General features: G+C 34.9%; 2 protein-coding genes across 2 annotated transcripts; one reads left to right on the top strand and one right to left on the bottom strand.

The window, feature by feature from the left end:
* The first annotated feature begins 1,572 nt into the window (after window positions 1-1,572).
* LOC138318733 (protein pellino-like) lies at window positions 1,573-14,260 on the top strand. Its single transcript, XM_069261380.1, has 10 exons — window positions 1,573-1,879; window positions 3,176-3,332; window positions 3,691-3,820; window positions 3,995-4,096; window positions 4,481-4,678; window positions 5,124-5,309; window positions 6,029-6,127; window positions 6,415-6,627; window positions 7,267-7,382; window positions 7,912-14,260. Exons 2-10 carry the CDS (start codon window positions 3,217-3,219, stop codon window positions 8,039-8,041), a joined length of 1,290 nt encoding a protein of 429 aa, XP_069117481.1. The 5' UTR covers window positions 1,573-1,879; window positions 3,176-3,216; the 3' UTR covers window positions 8,042-14,260.
* On the bottom strand, window positions 14,253-24,888 carry LOC138318734 (uncharacterized). Its single transcript, XM_069261381.1, has 3 exons — window positions 24,265-24,888; window positions 21,029-21,244; window positions 14,253-17,731 (listed from the first exon to the last, which is right to left on the bottom strand). Exons 1-3 carry the CDS (start codon window positions 24,641-24,643, stop codon window positions 17,079-17,081), a joined length of 1,248 nt encoding a protein of 415 aa, XP_069117482.1. The 5' UTR covers window positions 24,644-24,888; the 3' UTR covers window positions 14,253-17,078.
* Window positions 24,889-25,097: the final 209 nt, after the last annotated feature.

The following is a 25,097-nucleotide window of genomic DNA, read 5'->3' as shown; positions in this document are numbered from 1 at the left end:
GTATAGGTTACACATCTTAATGAAAAGACACACATAGACAAGTTTAACAACAACATTTATTTTAGATCATTATTCTACTTAAATGAAATGAAATGGTTAAAATTATACATAATTCCAATAGTAAAACTTATGATTTTTTTCATATAGAAAAAAATGGTATATCATCAATGACATTACCAATGTACAAGATTCCCCAATAATGTCGTTACGCATATATATACTTTCTAATGTTTTAAATGAATGAAATACAAGGATACTTTTATTTCATCATTAATAATGTGCATTCAAAATTGTTAATAATGGTAAGTTATATTTTGTATATCAGAGATATCTAGAGAGTTCAAATCCGATGAAAATTTAACTGAGTTTGGCAATTTTATCAGCACAAATTTTATTAATGTATCCCCCAAAAGTTAAGACATTTAATACACAATTACACTTGAACATATACATTGTAGTATGCATTACAGACATTTAAGTTTTATACATATATGAATACACACTATTCGGTTGACCTATATATATATATATATATATAATTAAATATATATATATATAATTAAAGCAGCATGTCTTTACACATGAATAAATATTACAGTATATGATATGAATTATCCGAGCTACCATTCCATTGGCGCCTGATTTTGTTGCAGTCCAGAACATGTGCAAACTATTTTGAAAACTCTTTTTTTATGAATTTCTTTCCTTTAGAAGATACAAAAAGAGTCTTGAAACTTCAAAGTCCCTGCAGCCCTGGATGTATGGCCTGGGGCTGATATCCAAATCCAAAAATCTGTTTTTACATTCAAATATTGCACAACTACAGAATTTTATTTTGCTGTCATAATAAATGTGAATTGCAATTTCCCTCTTCATTTCTTTTGTCACACTAACTTCATAATAATAGACTGTCTCAGCAAAATACAGGTTGAATACACATTTTCAGTTTTGCAGTCTTTAATTATACATCGTAGACGACATCAATATATCGATCATCACATTTCAATGCAGCTTCATGTTGAATTCATAATACTCCCCTTTGCCAGGAGATTGATGTGATGAAGTAATATTTGATGGTTGGGACCCTAACAGTTACATTTTTGTACGTTGTTCGATATACATTCTTTACATTTTCTCCACTTTTTGTGCAAACAACCAGATCTGTTTTGCTATCTCCTTCTGCATCTCTTCCTTCGAAGCTTTTGGGTTTGCCTTGATATATTTCACAATGTTGCTTATGGTTTCAGCCCGCAGAGCTTTGAGCTCCCTTTCACCACTCACTCGTTGATAAAGCTCATATCCAACTCGGGCCATGGTCACGCCTGTCAGAAATTCAGTGTTATCATTTGTCAACCAATCCAAGTCACCAATTTGCTGAATCAAGTCAGCATTGGGGAGTTCCCAGCTTTCGTCAAAACAAAACGCCATAGCTACTGATATCTGAAATGCACGTTAACTGTATGTATTATGAAATACCCCAATACTTCGAGCACAGGCGTACGCTTTCAGAAGAAAATGTAAATAAATTCTAACCGGAAGTTGACGTTTCAAAGCGCCATCTAGATTGAGATTTCACTTCCGGGAAGAATGATGAAAATACAAACATGCAGAGAAAGAAATCTTAGAAAACCTCAGAAGAAGACGTAAGGGGTTTGAAACATAGATTGTCCGTGATCACAGAAAAGTAGTTGATAAAGAAGTACATTTATGTATATTTTTGTTCAGAACGAGAATAGATAATAGAAAAAAACAACACCATTGTGTACATAACGTGTTGGTTTACAAATCGCTTCATTGTTATCGAGGCATTTAAACACATGGTCGATCCCAAAGTTCCAACGAGGCGGAAAAGGCATGTCCAAGTGCTTTATGATGTTGGGTAAATATCTAAATGTGTCGTGTTCTTTTAAGTGATATGATGATTTGATCAAAATATTAAGTGATTTTTATTATTATATTGTGATTATAAGACCTTTTAAAAATCTTATTTTCTATGGCAATTGTATTGCCAGTATTATATAACATATTGACCATATTCGTCTAGGAGAAAAGCTAGAGATAAACTTGTCCTAAGCTGAAAAAGAAAAAGAAGACGTACAAAGGTTATCAAAATCTGGATACATTAACATTAAAATCCTATATGCACATGATATGTAGGTGTGGTGTCTATTATAGGAGATGGAAACAAATCTTAACTTGTTTAATGAAACATTTGATTGACTGGAACATATACTTCTTTGGCTCAGATATATAGATCTAGATTAATCTGTTGGTTATCACAGTCATGCATGTGGTGCTGGATTGGCTAATAATAGGCATGCATAATTAATTTGTACCGTTATATGGAATTAATCTTTTGACACAATGAATCATTTTAAATCTATGCAGTAATAATTCTAAATGTCAAGTATCAATGCCAGAATTAAGGTACCAATTTGGGGGAAATATGGCCATTTTTGATTGGGAATGGGGCTTTATATTGACCCCAAACAGCACTACATGATGAATATACCATGTAAAGTGATTTAGCAGAAATGGACAGGGTCAAACATCTGTGGCAAGGATGCTCAATATGTAAAGGCTTCTTCTAGTGTTCAGATTGACCAAGGTTCAAAATCTTGATCTGGCTGTCCTTACAGTTTTTACAGTTCTGTTTTATAATATTGACTGGTTATAGTGAATTGAAATTGGTAACAAATGACTATGGCATAATTGATGAATACATATATATAAATTGTAAACATACAACATTTTAATTCTTAGTTTGACCGACTACATATTTTATGAATATATTAAGTCATAATATTAACTTTAAGATTGTTTTTATATATAGTATATATATATACCTGTTATATTGGACATAAAATGTTCCATAGAACAGACTGTATTATACATATCTGCTCCGGTTATATCAGACATAAAAAGTCTCATAGAACAGATTGTGTATTATACATACTGTTCCCTGTTATATCAGACATAAAACGTCCCATAGAACAGATCGTGTATTATACATACTGTGTAGGAATCAAAGCTATTAGATTGGCTATAGATGTGTAAGTTGTTAGATGATATATGAAGAAAAAAATAACAAGTAAATAATTTCACAATCTACATGGTATGTATGATATATATGCATTAACTATGAATGATATATTAATATGTTTTCTATTTGCAGTGAAATACCTTTATGGACAATGTTGATTCTGTAAAACAGAGATGGCATTGCACAGTAGTGGTCAGCAGTCTACTGCAGGGGAGTATTCCCAGGGGAGTCCCAGCCACAAACCCCCCCGGGGACAGGCTTTCAAATATGGAGAACTAGTGATCCTAGGGTATAACAGTCATTTATAGCTTTACAATACTTACTTCCACTTTATATTTATAGTTTTAGATAAAAGTGAGCTTTTTATATAAGTTATCATACAATTGTGTTGTAACATGGTAAACCAGTCTATTTAGCTTTCGATCAGCAGAGAGTTTCAAAATATCACAAATAACAAAAATACTTGCAAATGTTCCTAGGCATGACTATTTTAACATATGGTTTTAAGTTCTGGCAATACATACAGACTACATTAACCTAATTTAACTTTTTAAGTGTTTAGCACAGATAATTTTAGTAGTAATAGCTTCCTAGAAACATTGGGTATTCAATAACAATTTACTTAGATATGATATCTGTTTTTACAGATACAATGGACACCTACCTAATGGGGACAAAGGACGAAGGAAGAGTAAATTTATCTTAGCCAAGAGAATAGCTGGAAATGGTGTTAAACCATATCGAAAACATATTGTCAAAAATCCCCAGTCTTCCAAGGTAAGACCACCATAAGTTCAAAGACAAGTTTGATTAGTGATCCATACCATCTTGCTTAAGTTACTTTCTATTTTGGAAAAAAAAACAATGAAAAAAATTATGAAGCATCAAACCAATTCACCATTTTCATTGTAAATCTTAATTTTTGCCAGATGGTATGATTTTTGTTAACAGGCCGTCCAGGACAGTCATCAGCATTCTGTGTCCTACACACTCTCTCGTAACCAGGCCGTCATTGTGGAGTACAAGCAGGATCCCAAAACAGATATGTACCAGGTCATTCTCAATGTCTTTTTCAATTCTTTGAGGTCTATAAAGGCTGCCAGAGGCAAGCATTGCTGATCTCAAGCATCTGAAGATGAAGAAAATACCTTAAAATAAATGATAACTATCTTTTCTGTACAGTTATCTTTGATACATAGGCAGATCTTTATAATTTTCAAATTTTATTGACATTTGGAAATAATATATATCTTGGATAAGTGACGTCACATTATGGGAAAATATGATAAACTTTCGATAATATCGACCAATCAACTTTCATATTGTGAGATTTGAGTTTATTTGCATCCTTTATCATATTTAGAACGAAGTTATTAGTCCGATCAATGTGTTGGAAGCATCACTATTTACCTTACAACTTATATGATTGTTAACCAGATTGGCCGATCATCAGAGGTACCTATCGACTATGTTGTGATGGACACAATACCAGGCAACCAGAGAACAGCCAATGACAGTATAACACAGAGCACTATATCACGGTTTGCTTGTAGAATCCTCGTAGACAGAGATCCACCATATACAGCCAAAATATATGCAGCTGGATTCGACTCTGGGAGAAATATATTCCTGGGGGTAAGTATATACAGCATACATATAAAGGAACTTGAGATGTATCTCACCATGTTTTACAGCAAAACTTTTAGTAGGTTCTCCATTGTGTTCATCATTTTGAAAGTATAAATATTTCAAAATATTTCTGAATAATAAGGTATGACATTTCATGATGGATTGGGCTGAATTTATATGAAAGTTTTTAAAAGCATTTGTTTCCTTCATCAATTAATCTCTACAAGTACCAGTACATTTCCCTTCATTAAGATTTTCACAAATGATATTTCTTTGCCTTTCATATAGATGCAACTGGATAATTCATGTATACAGTTGTGAGCTGCTCATATAATTGTATTTAATACATATTTTAATTGGAATCGATTAAATATTTTTCAAAAATTTGTTTCTAATGTAATTTGAAATTTTAAAGTTACTTAGTTTATAATGTGTACCTGTCACTTTGTAGGAGAAAGCGGTGAAATGGTACTCAGGGGAGGAGATTGATGGGCTGACTACCAATGGTGTGTTCATCATGCAGCCTCAGGGTGGTTTTAACCCAACAGGCAAACCAGGAGTATGGAGGGAGGTATCTGTTGGTGGTGCAATATATCCCCTCAGAGAATCCAGATCAGCTCCACTCAAAAGCAACCAGGTGAGTTTGATTTGATATTTATAACCATTTTAGATTGACGATTATATAAGGATGTGGAAAGTTTTAATGATAGAAGAAAGCTGGAACAAAACTGGCCCTCTGCTCCTATGAGGCCACACAATTCTTGATCCAGAAGTTGAGGGCTAATGTTGAAACACCAGATAAATGAACCATGGCAGCCCTTGCTTAATGCGTCATTGACAGGGGGAGAGTTTGATTGAATTTTATATCTAACATTGATAAGAAAAAGTCACACTCGCTGAATGAAAGCAGGTAGTATTCCACAACTAGTATAATGTTTTAGACATAAAGACATCTGCACTATCACTGGTGTGGTATGAGGTTGGTGAGTTAGTCAGCAAGCTTATTCATACTAAGTGTACATTGTTTCATACCTGGTCAATTTGTATGAATAACATTAGAGTGTCGTGAAGTACCACACTCTAATAAACTGGATTATGTCATGTTGAGTCTATTTCAATCATGTTATATTTGTTTATCAATTTAGAAAACATGTTTCAAATTTTCTGTGACTGTTCTCTTAATCAGACTGCATTCTTAGTCATAAGTTATATACCCTATCAATCGTAATGGCCGCCATTTTGGAAATGGGGTGATTCTAATAGAGGAGCCGGATTCGTATAAATTTTCAGGATTTTACTTATTCATTGTCAAACAATTGATGTTGATAAATAAACATAACTGCTATACATTTTTAGATTCTGGATGAGGACAATATTCTCCAAGATGGAACTGTGATAGACCTTTGTGGTGCTACATTACTATGGAGATCAGCTCTGGGACTCATCACTTCTCCAGTAAAGTATCGAGTCCATATAGGGTTTTTATCTATGTAGAAAAACAAGAAGACTGTTAAAATGATGTAATTCTAAATAAGAAAATTGAATAAAATTTCAAATTGTAAAATGACAAGAAAAATCAATTGATATAGATTTAAATAAGAAAATGTACTCTAGCAAAAAGATTTTTGTGAATCTGCCATATTTAGAATAGGACTCATCATGGCATATTATACTCTTTCTGATTTTTCTAGACTTAATTTCCCTATAAATTGGCTGTATTGTACAATTTTGATTGTTTTCAGAGTGAACATGAGTTTGAGTCTCTGGTGGAAGAGATCAACGCTGGTCGACCACAATGCCCCGTCGGTTTAATGACTCTAGTCTTCCCCAGTAAGGGTACTCTGGAGCTGTCGGACAAACAGCCATATGTGTACCTGCAGTGTGGACATGTCCATGGCCAACATCAATGGGGACAGAAGGAGAATGACAGTCGAACCTGTCCCTTGTGTATAAAGGTAAAAGTCCATCCTGTTCAAAATATAGCAACAATAAAGTATTCCTTATTTGCATATTACAGAGTTATCTGCCCTTGCAGCTAGGTATTGATTGTGATGTCATATGTTTATGAGCTTAATGTTCATATTTTTCAAGGAAAACAATGTAGGTAATGCTCACAAAATAATGATGCCACAATCAATACCTACCCATAATAGGTAACTCTTTAATATGCAAAGACTGAACATAAAGATTGAGGAAATACATATTTTGGTCCTCAAGTTGTTTTTATACATGCAAACTCTGTATACTTCATTCATGGTGATTTGATGACTTTTGTATTATGCAAAGACAGAATACAGTAGTGGACAATGTTATACACATATTATCAAAGGTGTTTAACATTCATAGCTGGGTATAAAGGACCAAAGCTAAACAACACATCAAAGTATGTTGTTGTCCTACTTTGGGATGTAAGGTTTATGTGTACTTGACTATTAACATTTAGAAATTTCTGAAAAGTAAATATTTGACTTCATCAATTACATGTACATAGGATTTAATTAGATACTCCAACATTAGTGTTTAATTTATGTATGCATGTATTTTGATGGAAATTTTGTCAGAGAGATATAGAGAAGATTGTATAATTATTTTAGGATGGTCCTTTTGTGAAGTTGAAGATGGGATGTGAATTAAGTGTGTATGTTGACTCTGAGCCACCGACTCACTGTTTTAATCCATGTGGACACATAGCATCAGAGGCTACTGTCAGGTGAGAAACATGATAGGGGTAAATTTCCAAATCAATATAATTTTGGTCTTTATTTAAAGTATTTTTGCATCATCAAAAGCTTTTAGTTGACTTGAACTTGACCTAAAAGTTTGGAGTAGTGAGAATTTTTCAGTACTTCTAGCTGAGATGGAATTATATAAAACTGGTCGTTATAGACAGGCAGTCATTATATACAGGCTATCGTTTGACTGTAATGATGAATTTGATTGTATGTCTAGATCAGATGTATACAATCTGCAAAGTAATAACCAAAGATGATTTTGTTCTTTTTGACCAAACAATCAGAGGTGAACACAAAGGTGATATCGCTTTTCTCTTTCTGTAAATCTAGTAAACAGGAGACAAATATTTTTGCTTTAAAAGAAAACCTCTCTAGTCGTATTGCAATATTTAAACTTGTTCGTGTAGACATTTGTCTGATTAAAATAAATGTTATTACTGTAAATATATCATGATCAGCGCTGTTTCGTTGATACATGTGTATATCCTGATCAATGTTGTTTTGTAGATATTGGTCCCTTGTTCCTGTCCCCCATGGTTGTCAGGGATTCCAGGCTGTGTGTCCTTTCTGTGCCACGCCCCTTCATGCAGACCCCGGCTATGTGAAACTGATATTTCAGGACCACACAGACGACTAATGTTGGTCTACTTGTGATAATTGACCAGTCAACTCGTACATTCTAATGCTGTATTTTCTTTGATGTGGAAATCACCTATATGTCACTGCTGGCAGTACCTAGTTTGTCCTATTGAGATTTTCACAAGCTGAAACCAAGATAAGACTGTACTTAATCCTTGCATGAACTTTTACCTAGTCTGAAGTTTAACCTATGTTTTATACCTAAGGACTAGACTGAACTTAAAACTAGAGGACAGAGGATACTGTGGTGTGAGGCACTTTTCAAAATGATTACAACGTCAGTCATGTTTGTGGTTGTATGATTTATTGTGGTGCCACAATTCTTGCCTGAAATGAGAAAAAAAAAACGTCTCTCTTATGCTCAATATGTCATTTAGATTTAGTGTTTAAATTCTATACACTATCATCAACTCTCCTGTATTGTTATATAGATAGCTGCTAGCCAAATCATCTTCATTCTAAATAATACCTGTATACTCCAAAAAAATATGAATGTATCCAGTTTTCAGTATTTTGACCATAATTAGAAGTTCATTGAACTAAAAAAAATATTCAAAAATATTCGGTAGTATCATAATGAGTGAAAGTTGTCCAATTTTATTCTGAAATGTTAGTCAGCGAGGCTTCAAATCCAACTTATATACTTTTCCCATTTCTTCTGTCTCCAATCACTTGAAGCCCCCTAGGATGTCGCCCTTCCTGTATACCTTCACAAACATAACTCGCACCATAAGTCCTAAGATATACTTCTGCTCCTGTTCAGTACACGTGTTGTGTGTGATAACTACATTTCATGACCAACACTTGCTTTGTCTGGAACATCTATTTCCATAAGACACCTGTTTTAACTGTTACACACATAAACAGCTTGTAATTGCTTCTGATAATCTTATCATTCAATGTTGCAAAGATAGTAATACTATGGTTACAACACCCAAGGCTTTTATTTCTCGATTTAGATAATTTAGTTATTTTCCGATAAATATTGACAATCAAAATGAATAGTTGATAAATAAAAAAAAAACTAACATTTCAAATTAGGGGGAAAACTTTTTTTTTTCATTGTTTTCAGTTAATTTTTATCTTTGAACTACTGAAAGTAAACTTAACATAGCAGAGATTTCCTTTCATGGTGTAATCATGAACAGGTGCAGAAAGTCTGTAGGATTATTATTTCATTCTTCCAAGATATTGTTGGTGCTATTAGAGATGTTTGATTAGCTCTTATTGACAATGTTTGTAGAATTTTGGGCCCAGAATTCCTCAGTCCTATAGTAAGATGTAAGAATAACTGGAGATAAAGGAGGATACCTAGATATTTTGTTAGATCTTCATAGATAAGGAATGAAAAAAAAACAATACTAAAGAGTTTTATAACTTTTGTAGCTTATTTTAGGAGTTTTTTGTGTGATAAAGCCATACAAGCTTAAAGCTGATCAATTAGACAATACTAACATCAGTCTAAAATTCTGAACAGTAAATCTTTGAAAATAATGAATGAGGTGTTCAAAAGGAATGTATGTTGGTTTTTTTCAAAGGTAAAGGAGTGTTAATAAAATTTAGGCATTGAAGGTTAGGTACGTTTAAGGTCAAGCTGTCATCTTTGTGCAATTTTTTCTTTACGGCATGGTTTGAAGTCCTTTAACTTGGTGTGGAGAGACCAATCAAAATCAAATTTATACAAAACACCAGTCCTTGTATGGTACTGAAATGTAAAATAAATGTTAATCAAAATGTCAATTATTGAGATTCTTAATGCTTACTTGTCATTAAACAAATATTAAAACATAGGATAGGATATTTATTATGAATATATTTTCATAGAATAATGTAATGTAGATTTATCATAATCTAAACTCAATGAAGTGGAGTATTCTTGAGTTGTAAAGTTATCTTTTATAGACGATAGATAATAAACTTTTGTGGTACAAAGATAAACTTATAGCTGACAGGTGGTCTCGCTGAACAAATCATTCCATGTACAGCATTGTGTATAGCCATCCCTAACATTATATACTATGCAATCATTGTGTATTCATGTACATGTTTTGTTTTGTTTTCCCCAATTTGCCTGTCTCATATTTACTCATCTTACAGTAATGTGTTCAGAACAATTAGTCAGTTCATCTTTACCTCTACTTCCCTGCATTGAACAAAATTGATGGTTTCTGTCAACAAGGTTAGTGGACAGATGGTTGAATATGATGTACCTGGTACTTGACTTTTATAGAAGATGGGGTTGAGGACGTTATATGAACCAGTAATAACTGTAAGACCCGAGTTTAAAGAAAACCAGGTACATAGAATTTAAGATATGAAACAATTACCAATAGTTCAATATACTGATGATCAGAATAGCTAAAAGAGCCCAGGGTAATTGTTATTTATTTCATTTATCATATGTAATAGGGACTACCTACAGCTGTATCAAGTTGTGAGATCTTATTTCTGCAGCCTATGAACTGACAATTACTGTGTTAGTCACAGAAGTATAATGCCAGAGCATAATTAATGACCCTATTGCAAAAATGACATCCAATTTGTTTTCCTCCATACTGTTCATAATTATGTTTATCAAGATATGGAGGAAGGTCAAAGTAGCTACTTCCGGTGGTTTTACATGTAGGTTTTAATTGCCAAATTTAAACCTATTCATGGAAACATTCAATCTTATCACCAAGATACATTGTTTATTCAGTTGTCACATGGGAGTAGCTTTATGGAGATTTGCTAAAATGATCCCAGTATAGGACCAAATGTTTAAATAGGTGTACAGTGTTAATGTTCCTTTATTTAGTAATAACCTCCTAATATATAGCAAGCACAAAAAGATTTTACCATATTTGCAGTAATTAGCGCCCAAGGCACTTAAAAAATATAACAAAGGGGGCGCTTACTTGGGAAACAAAATAGACGTTTTGGACAAAAATTTTTTAAGAAGTCTACCATATATTTACTCTTTCTATACTCATGGCACATTAATCTTAGTAAACATGCATATGCTTTCATTCCTTTTAAGACACATAATTACACTGTGATTCACAAATCAAAGACCCACAAGGTCATGTAATATGGAGTACAATACTGATGTTAAACATCACACAGTTGTAAAAAAAATTTAATTCATATATAACTTCAATTCTTTATTCAGAAGAGTGGAGGAGCACTAATTATGGCGAATAAGGTATTTTATGTAACCATTGAAAACTAGTCAAAAATGTATTAAGGTTGCAGCACCTTTTTCAGTCATATAAAGCTGAAACATAATTATAGCTTGAATATTATTTGTATTGCAATTGGTATCAACATGATGATTTTAAAATTCTAGTATTTTGTTGTACTGAATTTTGTATGTGTCTATCAGCCCATTCATCAAGCAATGCAACCATTCCATATATGTGTACTGGAATGAATAATTACTTTATAAAAATGGCACTTCAGCAGCTTTTATTTTACTGAAGGAATATTACCAAAGTACAACATAAGTCTCGTTCTCTGAGGCACTGGAGATAACCATTGGCAACAACAGTAGATCAGCCAGTGTAAGCTGATCACATGTGTAAGAGACAACTGATATCAGTACCCTGGTATGCGTTGTCTAACTGTTAGAGATAGCCAGATTTGCTAATGTATGTTACGTGGAAGGAGAATATTTTATGACTGCAATGAATACACATACTTCTAATGGCATTTTAACATGTGTTCATGCAGTATAAGCTTCTGTTTGTGTATATTAACTTCTATATTTATTTTTACTTTTAACAACCCACCGATAATCAGTATTTTCTTCTATGATATTGTTTATTATTTTTGTCAACATTTGTATATAACTTTTGTCACCAGTATAATGAATTCCTGTTTAGCTCCCCTAGCCCAAAACATGGATGAGCTTTTAGTTAAAGCCAGATTTTTTTCAGTGACATTTAATTCATACATTTTCTGGTTTGTACAGTTTGTTTTGTTGTACATTTCATTGTCATCATCAGGGTCATTCTGTTCTGTTGTATTTTACCACACCAGGGTATTGGTAAATATTAATGTAGTAAGTACATAAGTTTAATTTTTTGTTTGTTAGTAGAATTGTTATGTTTCGTCATTCTAGTAGTGAAGGAATATATTTTTCCTGTTGGCTAACATACTTGTAAATATAACAGGATATACATTTTAATGCTACTGTGAATTACTGGTATTTCAGCAGGAACTGAAAATTTTATGTGCAATCACACAGACATATTTATATTGGATAACAATTAAAGTGTTACATACCTCTACAAGTTCTGTATCTCTGTCTCATCACTTCTATTGTCAAATCAATCTGGTGGAGAAATTCAACATTATCTTTTTAATGCCAATAATAAAAAAAAAAAAAAAAAAACTTGCCCCTGGTATTTGTATCAAATCTTTTTTAAATTCCAAAAACTGGACATTGATTGCCTAGTTTTAAACATTGACCAGCTAGTGTGAGAGCTTTCCTGTGAACAGTAATTTGCAGTAGCCATTATCACTTGTGTTAAGGTGTATTTATTAATGTTAGTGATATTAGATTATTTATGTTGATGAGGTGAGTTTTAGAATTTAGTGTCATGTCTTGTGACATATGCCAGTACTGCTGTAATAATGTTTTATTTCATTAGGAAGTTTTGTATGCTTTACTTAATTGGAGTGCTGGCATTGTTAGCTGTGTTTTAATGATTTTCAGTTTATCCGATACATAAACACGATATATGCTTTGGACCAATGGACAATATTTTGCCAATATCGCTATGGTGATTGAAAAGCACATGTGCCAGATCAAGATTTTGACTTACTGTATTTTACAATGCTCTCATGAGCTTTACATAAAACAATGGTTCTTTATAAACTTAAATTGTTATCATGCAACCTTGTGTACTGTTCTCCTGTTCTAAGGAGCACTTGTTTTATAATACATTATCTTTGGTAAGTGAGGAGAATTCTGTATCAAATCTTTGTTTCTGTATTTAACTTTGATCATGTAAGTTTGTATTATGCCTCAACAGAACACTTGGACTACTTATAATTATGATCATTGCATTCCAGTTGTGTTGTAAAGCTAAAAGATGTCTCTCACAGCTTTTGTCTTTGTGACAAAAGTTGGTTGAAAATTTCTGTGTTCAGTTAATTGTGAGACAGAGTGGTGAAGTTATTTATCAATTTTCAAACTGAGCCATTGTATGAAAAAAATAGTAAGCAAGAACAAAACATATAATACAGTACATTAGAAGTTCTGATAAGATGAAAGTTAAAAGTGCTTTTAATTTTAATTATTAATTAATAGCTCAAAGGTCATTTTTTTTTTCAGAAAGACGTAACGTTTATGTACGGTTGTAATGTAGGTTCTGAAAACATACATACCGTAAATACTAATAAAATATATGGTAACCATGACAACAGAAAATAGAACTTTTTATTGTGATATCTTATCTAAATGTATGAAGTATTTTGATTATTTGAAAGAAGACAAAAAAAATTACAATAAGTTTGTTGACAATATCTTTAATAGTACATTATTATTTTGTATCAAGTCAATAATGTGAATAAAAACAGTGTATTGTTTCTATGACATACTTTTCTTGTCAGGCATATTACGGATAGACCATCAAATGATGGTTAGCTATAACATAACATTAGACTATTGCATAGCTTAACTTGTTGCTAAATTGAATTTGAACAAATTTTGATTCAACATTTTGTGGAAAAGTTTACATCAAATATGTACATGCATTTATATAACAAATGTAATTGGTCATTTTAAAACAGTTGTACATGGCAAATGTATTGAAGATCAAAACAAGATGTAATTGAAACTATTAATGCAAAATGCCTATAACTAAATACATGTACAATGTACTACCCTGGTGTTAAGATTTTAACATTTTGGAGGCGTGTCTTTGAATATGGAGCTATTTCCACAAATGAAAGAAAATTAAACAAAGATGCATTAATATATATGAAGTATTAAGATTTGCATATAAACCATGAAGAAAATTGATATTTAAGTTTTTGAATACTTAGTTTATATGTATCAGAAATCTTGATTGCATCTTTCTTCTGAAATGTTACTGTAAAATTATACAACAGACTTATAACCTGGCTGGATATGTAGACCAAGAATTTTGGAACTTGGAAAGTGTCACAATAAAATAAATGTAACCTTTATACTTGCATTAATTTGTAATAAATGAATTAAGACATGAAAGCCGTTTTCATTGTTTAATTATATGCATGTTATCACAACACAAAATTAAACCCCACAGGCCTGTCACTCATCTGGAAGTTGCATTCACTGCAAGCACTAAATGACTTATGCACTATTTGTCTTTTTTTGGCTCTGAAATTCACTGAATTTTAGTTGTCCATACATAGATAAAATAATTTTAGAATGAAATAACAAAATCTTAAGGGTTGTGAAAATATACTCCTTTGCACATTCTAGACATTATTTTTGGCAATATGACGTCACAAATATGTCCAAATTCTAATTTCCCACCTTTTTTGGTAATTTGTCCACCTTTTTCAGCAAAAATGCTTCATAGAAAGTATGAGCACATGCATGTGCCATCATAAAATTTTGTGCAAATGTGTGTAATTTCATGCGCTCATTTTATATTCAATGAAAACGGTCTAAAATTACACATTTTGTCACGATATTTGGGTAAAATGGCAGAACCCCCATTTTGATGATGTTATCACGTAAAAGTGTGACGTCATACACAATTTTGGTGCATGTACTTTGTCATCATATGTATCCATGTGTTATATAAAAATAAATTCTGGTTGCTACATGGAATGTTATAATTTGGAGCCATATATGCCTAATAGTGCATATAGTCCTTTCTACAGAAGACTTTATGATGCAATATTTACCTTATTTGAACAGACCTTCAGGTCAGACTGACCAGACCAAAGAGCAAGTGAACTTAACGCAAGTATACCATGGTGCTGCATCGGCATAAACTATTCCCCTTAATCTACAAAGAAAAGCTAGAGACCTGATATTTTGTTTGTTCATGATCATTTCATGATCTCTGGCTGATAAAAGGGTGTGATATAAAAATTGTCATATAATAACCTCTAATTTTATCCTACTAGTATATTACGTAATTCTGAAGAAATTACAAAAGTAAAGTGTCACAAGAAATCCAAGAGGGACTTTCATATCCACCATGGAAAGATCTGTATCAGTCAAATAAAATATAAAAAATATTGTATTTTTTACCTTCTTTTCCATTCTCTTTGAAACATTTGATAATATGGGGAAACTACACAAGAAGAATACAGAGCAGTTACTAACTTCAATTTTCAATATCTTTGCAGACACCTGTTTGCCATGCTGCTTATTCAATTGGTTCCAAAATATATGTGAAGAATATGTGCAACTAGGAACCAGGGGAACCTACATGTGAAATTTGCAAATGATCCTTTAAGGACTTTCTGAGAAACAATGATAACAAACTTCCAATGATGTAAAAATGACCATCTGCCAGTCATGTTGTTTTCTGATGATCCCAAAATCTAATATGCATAAGGGGAAATTCAGTCTAAGAGTACATTAAAATTAGCATATATATCGGAAATTAACCAGTTCTAATGGAAACTAGTTAAGTTAGTTTTACTGTGATATGCCAAAAAAGCCCACTGTAGTGAAATGTATGTGAAATGTTCAAACTCGCTTGCTGTCCCCCATTACACATCGTAGATGTCCTTTATGCCGAACCCTGGTCCTTGCCAGTGTAGTAAAGAATTTTTTTGTCTAGAACTACTCAAATCGCTCTTACAGTAGTGTGTTTACGTTATTAGGTGCATGTTCTTGTCTAAATATAATTTCAACAATTCCTCAGTGGTGATGTATTGCATTTGATTAACGTATGTGACTTTGGCTCAGGTATAGGTACAGCATACGTTATACCTTCTTAATCTATTGATCAACCTTTTGGAATTTCAATGGTATCGATCAAAATACTTAACAATGTCATGAAATTTGTCAATATTTCTTGTTATATATTTCAAAAGGAATATAGGACAATACATTTGTCATTTTGCTTCGTGGTTATGTAACAGATTTAGCCTCATTGCATTGTCACTTTAATTAGGAACCAAGGGAAACTAACATATCAAATTTTAAAACAATCCCTTCAAAACTTCCTGACAAATAGCAGTAACAGACCTCAATTGTCAAAATCAAAGATGGCTGCCTTTCAGCCACATTATTTTCTGATTGTTCCAAAATACAATTATACACAACAGGGGACTATGGGGAACTGAGATATTAAATTTGAGAAAGATCTTTTTAGTACTCTCTGAGAAATAGTGGTATCATTTGTTTGTTTGTTTGTTTGTTTAATTAACGTCCTATTAACAGCTATGGTCATGTAAGGAAGGCCTCCCATGTATGCGGTGTTTTGCGTGTATGTTGTGCGAGGTGTGTGTTTTGGGAGGCTGCGGTATATTCATGTTGTGTCTTCTTGTATAGTGGAACTGTTGCCCTTTTTATAGTGCTATATCACTGAAGCATGCCGCCGAAGATACCAAGCAACACACCCAACCCGGTCACATTATACTGACAACGGGCGAACCAGTCGTCCCACTCCCTGTATGCTGAACGCTAAGCAGGAGCAGAAACTACCTCTTTTATAGACTTTGGTGTGTCTCGGCCAGGGGACAGAACCCAGAGCCTTCCTCACAGGGGCGAACGCTCAACTCAAGGCCAAAAGTGAGGCGGTGCCAAGGGAGGCATTAGGAAAGATAAAGTCAGTTAGGAAGAAGAGAAAAGATAAGAGCCTAAATTTAGTCGCCTTTTACGATCATGCAATAGGGGCAGCAGGTACAATTCTAACGCCCTACCTGCAGGGCAGTAGTGGTATTAAGATCAAACTGTTTACAAATGGAAGGACAGGATGAAAGGTGATTTGAAAAACCCACCATTTGATAATCCTGGGCTAAAATATAGTTTATGTCAGCCATTTTTTTTTTTTTTTTTTTTTTTTATGATCTAGGACTCCCCAAATTGAACTTTTCTATTCACACACTGATGCTTTGTAGCTTTTTGCAAAGCTCCAAGGTACAACAGGTGAATTGAACTGTTTTCTTGTCTCTACCTCTCTGTAATATACCAAATGGTTTTGTAACTGTGCATGTAATCCAGATATATCAAGATTATGTTTGGCAGCCATTTTTGTCTCGGTAAACACAGTGAAATTCAGGAACAGCCACACAACAACAATGGTTTTGTGGTCTAGTATGTCCTTTTGTGGAATCCATAGCTTCATCCATTCCTCGGCCAGAAGTAAACAGTCATAAAGAGGGTCATACAAACAAATACACACATGATCAACTGTTGCAGCAATTGTTGGAATCAAGAAATGTGATAATGTATTTTCATTCCTGTTCACTTGTGCAAACCCATTAGTTATAGCTTCAGCGATTATTTGCTCTACGACCTTTGATTCCAAAAGAACACTGTCATGTTTATTGTTGGCTCTTACTTCATCACAAATATCGCAGGTGCTCTCAGTTTCTACCTTTCTTTGTTTTCTTGCAGGTTCAAGGTTTGTATCATGACACTCATCATCTTCATTATCACTGTCCTTTGTTTCTCCATTCCCAAGTGTGACAGCAATGGTGTTGTTTAAAATGATGTCAAATCTGCCATGCCATGTTCTCTCTGATCCTGTTTAATTAAGAATTAATTAATTAATTACAGTATGTAAGCATTCACTACTGAATTATATCTCCTACACAGACCTTACACCTACTGAATGATCTCCTACACAGACCTTACCTACTGAATGATCTCCTACACAGACCTTCCATCTACTGAATGATCTCCTACACAGACCTTCCACCTACTGAATTATCTCCTACACAGACCTTACACCTACCGAATCATAACTCCTACACAGACCTTTCACAATCTTCTGAATGATCTCCTACACAGACCTTCCACCTACTTAATTATCTCCTACACAGACCTTACCAGTAGCGTAGGAAGATGAAACGTAATGGGGGGGCAAAGGTCCTCAATATTTTGTAACCCCCCCCCGCCGCCCCTACAGGAGGAGATTCATTCAACTCCCAACCATATATGCTTTATGTACATTTTTCATATCAAATTAAATTTAATCCTTGTACAAATTTATAAGCAGTGGGGTCACTAAAAGGAAAGTAACGAATATGCAAATTGGCTAATTAGCGTGTGAGCGTCGGAGGCGAGAGATTTTGGTGTTTTAGGGGTGACCTCCGGGAAAAAATATTGTAATTTAGAATGGCTGAGATGAGTTTTACAATGTATTTTGATGATTTTGCGAGTGCCCGAAATCGCGAGATTTTGGTGTTTGGGGGGTCTGGGGGTCTCCCCCGGAAAAAAATTAGATTTTGAATAGCTTAAATGAGTTTTCATGAATTTGCGAGCGCCCGAAAGCGCGAGATTTTGGTGTTGGGGGGGTCTGGGGGTCTCCCCCGGAAAAAAATTACGATTTAGAATGGCTTAGATGAGTTTTACGATGCATTTTGATGAATTTGCGAGCACTCAAAGGCGCGAGAATTTGGTGTTAGGGGGGACCGGGGGTCTCCCCCGGGCAAAAAAATTACGATTTAGAATGGCTGAGATGAGTTTTAAGAGGTATTTTAATGATTATAAAGCGTTCTTAACATGGTAATTTTTCGATTTAGAAATGATAATTGTGTCGCCATAACATTATGCAACCCTACTCGATCTGAATATACCGGCTTCACACCATCGGCACATTGTTGTGTAACATAAAAAAAATGAATTAATTGTCTCTCTAAGACATATAAACAGTTTGTTCTTTTAAGAGACATTTTTTTAAATAGTACATATAATCCCTTGATGAACACTTTAGTCTAGTTCGTGTGTATTGAATTTTTACTATTTAAGGTTTGACATTATGTACTTGAACGTTTAAGGAAATGCGCCGTGCAGCGGAAAATTTTCTAGAATGAAGTACGAAAAATGTGCAGGAGGACCCTTTTTTCTTTCAAATAAGCATTTTTAGAACATTTCAGTCGGCGAAAATGGGGGGGCAAAAAGACATGTTTGCCCCCCCGCTTCCTACGCCCCTGCTTACATCAACTGAATTATCTCCTACACAGACCTTTAACAATCTACTGAATTAGTCCTACACAGACCCTTAATCTGCTGAATTATTTCCTACACAGACCTTACAACTACTGAATTATCTTCTCCTCAGACTTTCCACCTACTGAATTATCTCCTACACAGACCAAATGAGACCTTACACCTACTGAATTATCTCCTATACAGGTCTTACATCAACTGCATTATCTCCTACACTGACAATACACCTACTGAATTATCTCCTTCACAGACCTTCCACCTACTTAATTTCTCCTACATAGACCTTCCACCTACTTAATTTCTCCTACATAGACCTTACACCTACTGAATAATCTCTTACATAGACCTTCCACCTACTGGATTATAAATCCTACAAAGACTTTACGTGTACTGAATGATCTCCTACACGGACCTTTTATCTACTGAATGATCTCCTACACAGACCTTCCACCTACTGAATTATCTCCTACACAGACCTTACACCTACCGAATCATAACTCCTACACAGACCTTTAACAATCTTCTGAATGATCTCCTACACAGACCTTCCACCTACTTAATTATCTCCTACACAGACCTTTCACCTACTGATGTATCTCCTACACAGACCTTACACCTACTGAATGATCTCCTACACAGACCTTTAATCTACTGAATTATCTCCTACACAGACCTTACATTAACTGAAGTATCTCCTACACATGTCTTTAATCTACTGAATTATCTGTTACACAGACCTTCAATCTACTGAAGTATCTCCTACACAGATCTTCAATCTACTGAAGTATCTCCTACACAGACCTTTAATCTACTGAGTTATCTCCTACACAGACTTTACACCTACTGAAGTATCTCCTACATGGACCTTAAACCTACTGAATGATCTCCTACACAGACCTTTAATCTATTGAATGATCTCCTACACAGACCTTTAATCTTCTGAATTATCAGTTACACAGACCTTTAATCTACTGAAGTATCTCCTTAACACACCTTTAACAATCTACTGAATTATCTCCTACAATTATGTCACATCTACTGAATGATCATCTACAGACCTTACAAGTACCGAATGATCTCCTACACAGACTTTACACCTACTGAATGATCTCCTACACAGACCATCCATCTGCTGAATTATCTTCTACACAGACCTTACACCTACTGAATTATCTCCTACACAGACCTTACACCTACTGAATTATCTCCTTCACAGACCTTACACCTACTGAATTATCTCCTACACAGACCTTACACCTACTGAATGATCTCCTTCACAGACCTCACACCTACTGAATGATCTCCTTCACAGACCTCACACCTACTGAATGATCTCCTATACAAACCTTTCACATACTGAAGGATCTTCTACACAGACAGGGGCCCGGTGGCCGAGTGGTTAAGATGTCCCGACATATTACCACAAGCCCTCCACCTCTGGGATGCGGGTTCGAATCCCATGTGGGGCAGTTGCCAGGTACTGACCGCTGGCCGGTGGTTTTTCTCCGGGTACTCCGGCTTTCCTCCACCAACAAACCTGGCACGTCTTATACATGACCCTGGCTGTTAATAGGACGTAAAACTAAACAAACCAAAATCTACACAGACCTCACACCTACTGAATTATCTTCTACACAGACCTTACACCTACTGAATGATCTCCTTCACAGACCTCACACCTACTGATTGATCTCCTTCACAGACCTCACACCTACTGAATGATCTCCTATACAAACCTTTCACGTACTGAAGGATCTCCTACACAGACCTTACACCTACTGAATGATCTCCTATACAAACGTTTCACGTACTGAAGGATCTCCTACACAGACCTTACACCTACTGAAATATCTGTTACACAGATCTTACCTACTGAAGTATCTCCTTTAGAAATGGTCGCCATACAACCACAGCCACATTTGTCTGGAAGTTGCTTTGCATATTCATTAACCTCATATTTCTTTCCTGGGATCAACTGGGAAAAGAGATGATGGGCAAATCCAACCATAATTTGTGTCTCCTTACTTCCATTTATCCGAGTGTCTTTTGCAAGTTTCTGGATTGCCTCTTCGTGTTTTCTTTTGTCTGGGGAAAAAAAGGTAACATATTTTATACTGTATACACTTTGCCAATCTATAAAGTGCAAATGTAATCTGACGAGAAACGATTTTTAAACCAATTTAAAGCAAGTTCAACTACTTATCGAAGCCCAGTGCATGATTCTGGCCTAAAGGGGAAGATTGGAGATGGAAGTATATTTATTGATGTATTGTGAAGAAATTAGTCCATTGGAAGTTCTGATATGAGATGAGATTCAGTTATGAGATTGAGTTCAGTGCCCAATGATATTGGAGGCTACAATGCACTCACATACCAATAGTTCCTCCAAAAGCCTCTCTAGTCTGTTGTGTTAAAACCAGGAACATGAACAACAAGGTGTACACCTATATATAGAAGGCAGGGTGCAATCTGCTTGAATCAGATCATTACTTAAACCAGAAAAGCAGTAGAGTGGTTTTGATAACAATTATGAACAAGAGGCCCAAAGGGCCTTAACGGTCATCTGACTACCTTGGCAATAGTAAAATTAATAATATAAGGTGTCACTTTGTCAGGACCATGTCAGGATCATTTTCAATTTCTTTCAACAAATTTTATTTCAAACAAGAGGCCCAAGGGCCTTAACATATAGGAAATTAATCAGATATAGTGTCATGGTAGCCATCTTCGATTTGGGATCAACCAGAGATGTAACAATACTTTGTCGGGACCATGTCAGGATCATTTCATGCAGGTTTTAGCCAGAACTTGAGAAGAAGTTCAAAATGTGTTTTCAAGATGGCGGCTGTGGCGGCCATCTTGGATTTCGGATCGACCCGAAAAATAACAACACTTTGTCGGGACCATGTCAGGATCATTTCATGCAAGTTTCAGCCAAATCGCACCAGGTGAACTTGAGAAGAAGTTCAAAATGTGTTTTCAAGATGGCGACTGTGGCAGCCATCTTGGATTTCAGATCGACCCAAAAAATAACAACAATTTGTCGGGACCATGTCAGGATCATTTCATGCAAGTTTCAGCCAAATCGCGCCTGTAGAACTTAAGAAGAAATTCAAAATGTGTTTTCAAGATGGCGACTGTGGCGGCCATCTTGGATTTCAGATCGACCCGAAAAATAACATTCTTTGTCAGAACCATGTCAGGATCATTTCATGTAAATTTCAGCTAAATCGCACTGGTAGAACTTGAGATGAAGTTCAAAATGTGAAAAGTTAACACACGGCGGACGGCGGACGAAACATGATGACTATAGGTCATCCTGACCCTTTGGGTCAAATGAACTAAAAAAATAGCACTTGGTTAGAACCTTTTCTGGGTGATTTCAGGACATTTCCATATAAAGTGTCTGTGTGATGTGAGCTGAACCCACTGATGGAACTTACTGTATGGTACATGACAAGAAGTTTACAAAAATTTAAAAACTTGCACAGGCTAAAGGGACATTATTATGCATCATGCAATTTGTCAAATTTTTTTGTTTTATGTTTCATAAGGAATGTCAAACAATACACTTATGTCTTATTTTGCTTCATGGTTTTGTAACAGAATTAGCCTGAAAAAATGTACCTACAAATAACAACATACACATACAAATGTATACTGTAGTACGAAAGCCGATTGGGGTCATATATATATTTATGTTAGCAAATTTCTTGAACAAGATTTTGAGTCATAATTACTAGAAAAAAATTGTTATTACAAGTTTAAAATTCATTATTACGACTTTCAAAAGTCGTTGTTATGAGAAAAATAAGTTATTACAACTTTCAAAAGTCATTATTAAGTGAAAACAAGAGGCCCAAGGGCCTTAACGGTCATCTGACTACCTTGGCAATAATCATATAGAAAATTAATTAGATAAAGTGTCATGGTAGCCATCTTCGATTTGGGATCAAAGACACTTTGTTAGGACCATGTCAGGATCGTTTCATGCAAGTTTCAGCCAAATCGCACCGGTAGAACTTAAGAAGAAATAAAAAATGTGTTTTCAAGATGGCAGTTGTGGTGGCCATCTTGGATTTCAGATCAACCTGAAAAATAAAAACACTTTGTCGGGACCATGTCAGGATAAGTTCATGCAAGTTTCAGCCAAATCGCACTGGTAGAACTTGAGAAGAAGTTCAAAATGTGTTTTCAAGATGGCGGCTGTGGTGGCCATCTTGGATTCCGGATCAACCCGAAAAATAACAACACTTGGTCGGGACCATGTCAGGATCATTTCATGCAAGTTTCAGCCAAATCATGCATGTAGAACTTGCAAAGAAATTCAAAATGTGTTTTCAAGATCATGGATTTCAGATTGACCCGAAAAATAACAACACTTTGTCGGGACCATGTTCAGATCATTTCATGCAAGTTTCAGCCAAATCGCACCGGTAGAACTTGAGAAGAAGTTCAAAATGTGTTTTCAAGATCGGCCATCTTAGATTTTAGATTGACCCGAAAAATAACAACACTTTGTCGGGACCATATCAGGATCATTTCATGCAAGTTTCAGCCAAATCACACCTGTAGAAGTTTAGAAGAAGTTCAAAATGTGTTTTCAAGATGGCGGCTGTGGCGGCCATCTTGGATTTCGGATCGACCCAAAAAATAACAACACTTTGTCAGGACCATATCAGGATCATTTCATGCAATTTTCAGCTAAATCGCACAAGTAGAACTTGAGAAGAAGTTCAGAATGTGTTTTCAAGATGGCAGCCATCTTGGATTTTGGATCGACCCGAAAAATAACAACACTTTGTCGTGACCATGTCAGGATCATTTCATGCAAGTTTCAGCCAAATTGCACCAGGTGAACTTGAGAAGAAGTTCAAAACGGTTTTCAAGATGGCGGCTGTGGCGGCCATCTTGGATTTCAGATCGACCCGAAAAATAACAACACGGACGAAACATGACAAATATAGGTTATCCTGACCCTTCTGGTCAGGACGATGACCTAAACATCCCCAACATACATGTGTTACCCCAATCAGCTTTTGTGCTGTTGTAAAACTGATAAAGGTGAAATAAATTCGCATAGAATCTATAGGCCTATATGTTACCGCGCAGAAATTCGAACAACGACAAGAATGATCGACTTGTCGCGGTTGGGTATTTCTCAATTGCATCTACCCCATCCTTCAGGAATTCTTTCATAATATCTAAGGCTAAAATGTCCTTTGTATAAACACATCCGCACTCTGGGCATCCTTTTATATAGTCCAGTGAATATGCTTCTCTGCATTCACAACCAAGTTTAAGATCGACATGTGCATCACTGAAAGACTTTCCAGATTTAGCATTACTACAATCGATAACTAAGTTGAGAAATGCAGGTAAAATACCATTACAATCACGGATAATATTATTGAAAACACTTTGAACTATTTCTTCTTCTTCAGATTTACAAAAGTCGTTTAGGCCTAGCTTGCTCGTCGCCATCGTACAGGTGCCTGTGAAAAGCGTATGCCGGACCCGGACCCGACAGCCGTATCAGAACTAGCCTAAATACATTTGTTTATAAATAACAGCTTGGTGAATAATTTTCTTTTAAAAACTGAAATAATGTTTTTTGAAGAATCCTTATTTTCAAATAAATAATATGCACTTGGCTCACTTTAGTCATGGTCAGTTAAATGCTTAAGCTCTACTACAGTTCAGTTTAATTCAAGCGCTCCGATGATAAACACGTGTTTTAACTCAGTGAAGCAGTGTAGCGTACGTAGGCCTACTAGATTATCTAGTCTATGTCGCTTTGTCAAATATCAGAAAATATGCAATGAAATGAACTGTACTTTAGCCTACTTTACAGCAGAAACATATAGGCCTAACGTTATACATAGAGATTAGAAACCCCTTCTTTGTCTTTGTTGCCAGGCAGAGGGACCTCCGGTTT

The sequence above is a fragment of the Argopecten irradians genome, chromosome 3 (assembly GCF_041381155.1).
Source record: "Argopecten irradians isolate NY chromosome 3, Ai_NY, whole genome shotgun sequence".
NCBI lineage: Eukaryota > Metazoa > Mollusca > Bivalvia > Pectinida > Pectinidae > Argopecten > Argopecten irradians.
Note: the sequence above shows the minus strand (reverse complement) of the source record. Positions and strands in the feature narration are given on the sequence as shown.

Bases quoted from the DNA above. Each gene is read 5' to 3' on its own strand.
- LOC138318733 (XM_069261380.1), top strand. From the start codon at position 3,217: ATGGCATTGCACAGTAGTGGTCAGCAGTCTACTGCAGGGGAGTATTCC. The intron at 5,310-6,028 runs GTGAGTTTGATT...ATACATTTTTAG, and splicing joins CTCCACTCAAAAGCAACCAG to ATTCTGGATGAGGACAATAT. The intron at 6,628-7,266 runs GTAAAAGTCCAT...TAATTATTTTAG, and splicing joins CCTGTCCCTTGTGTATAAAG to GATGGTCCTTTTGTGAAGTT.
- LOC138318734 (XM_069261381.1), bottom strand. From the start codon at position 24,643: ATGGCGACGAGCAAGCTAGGCCTAAACGACTTTTGTAAATCTGAAGAA. The intron at 21,245-24,264 runs GTAACATATAGG...TTTTTTCCCCAG, and splicing joins GTTGTTCGAATTTCTGCGCG to ACAAAAGAAAACACGAAGAG. The intron at 17,732-21,028 runs GTAAGATCTGTG...TTAATTAAACAG, and splicing joins TAAAGGAGATACTTCAGTAG to GATCAGAGAGAACATGGCAT.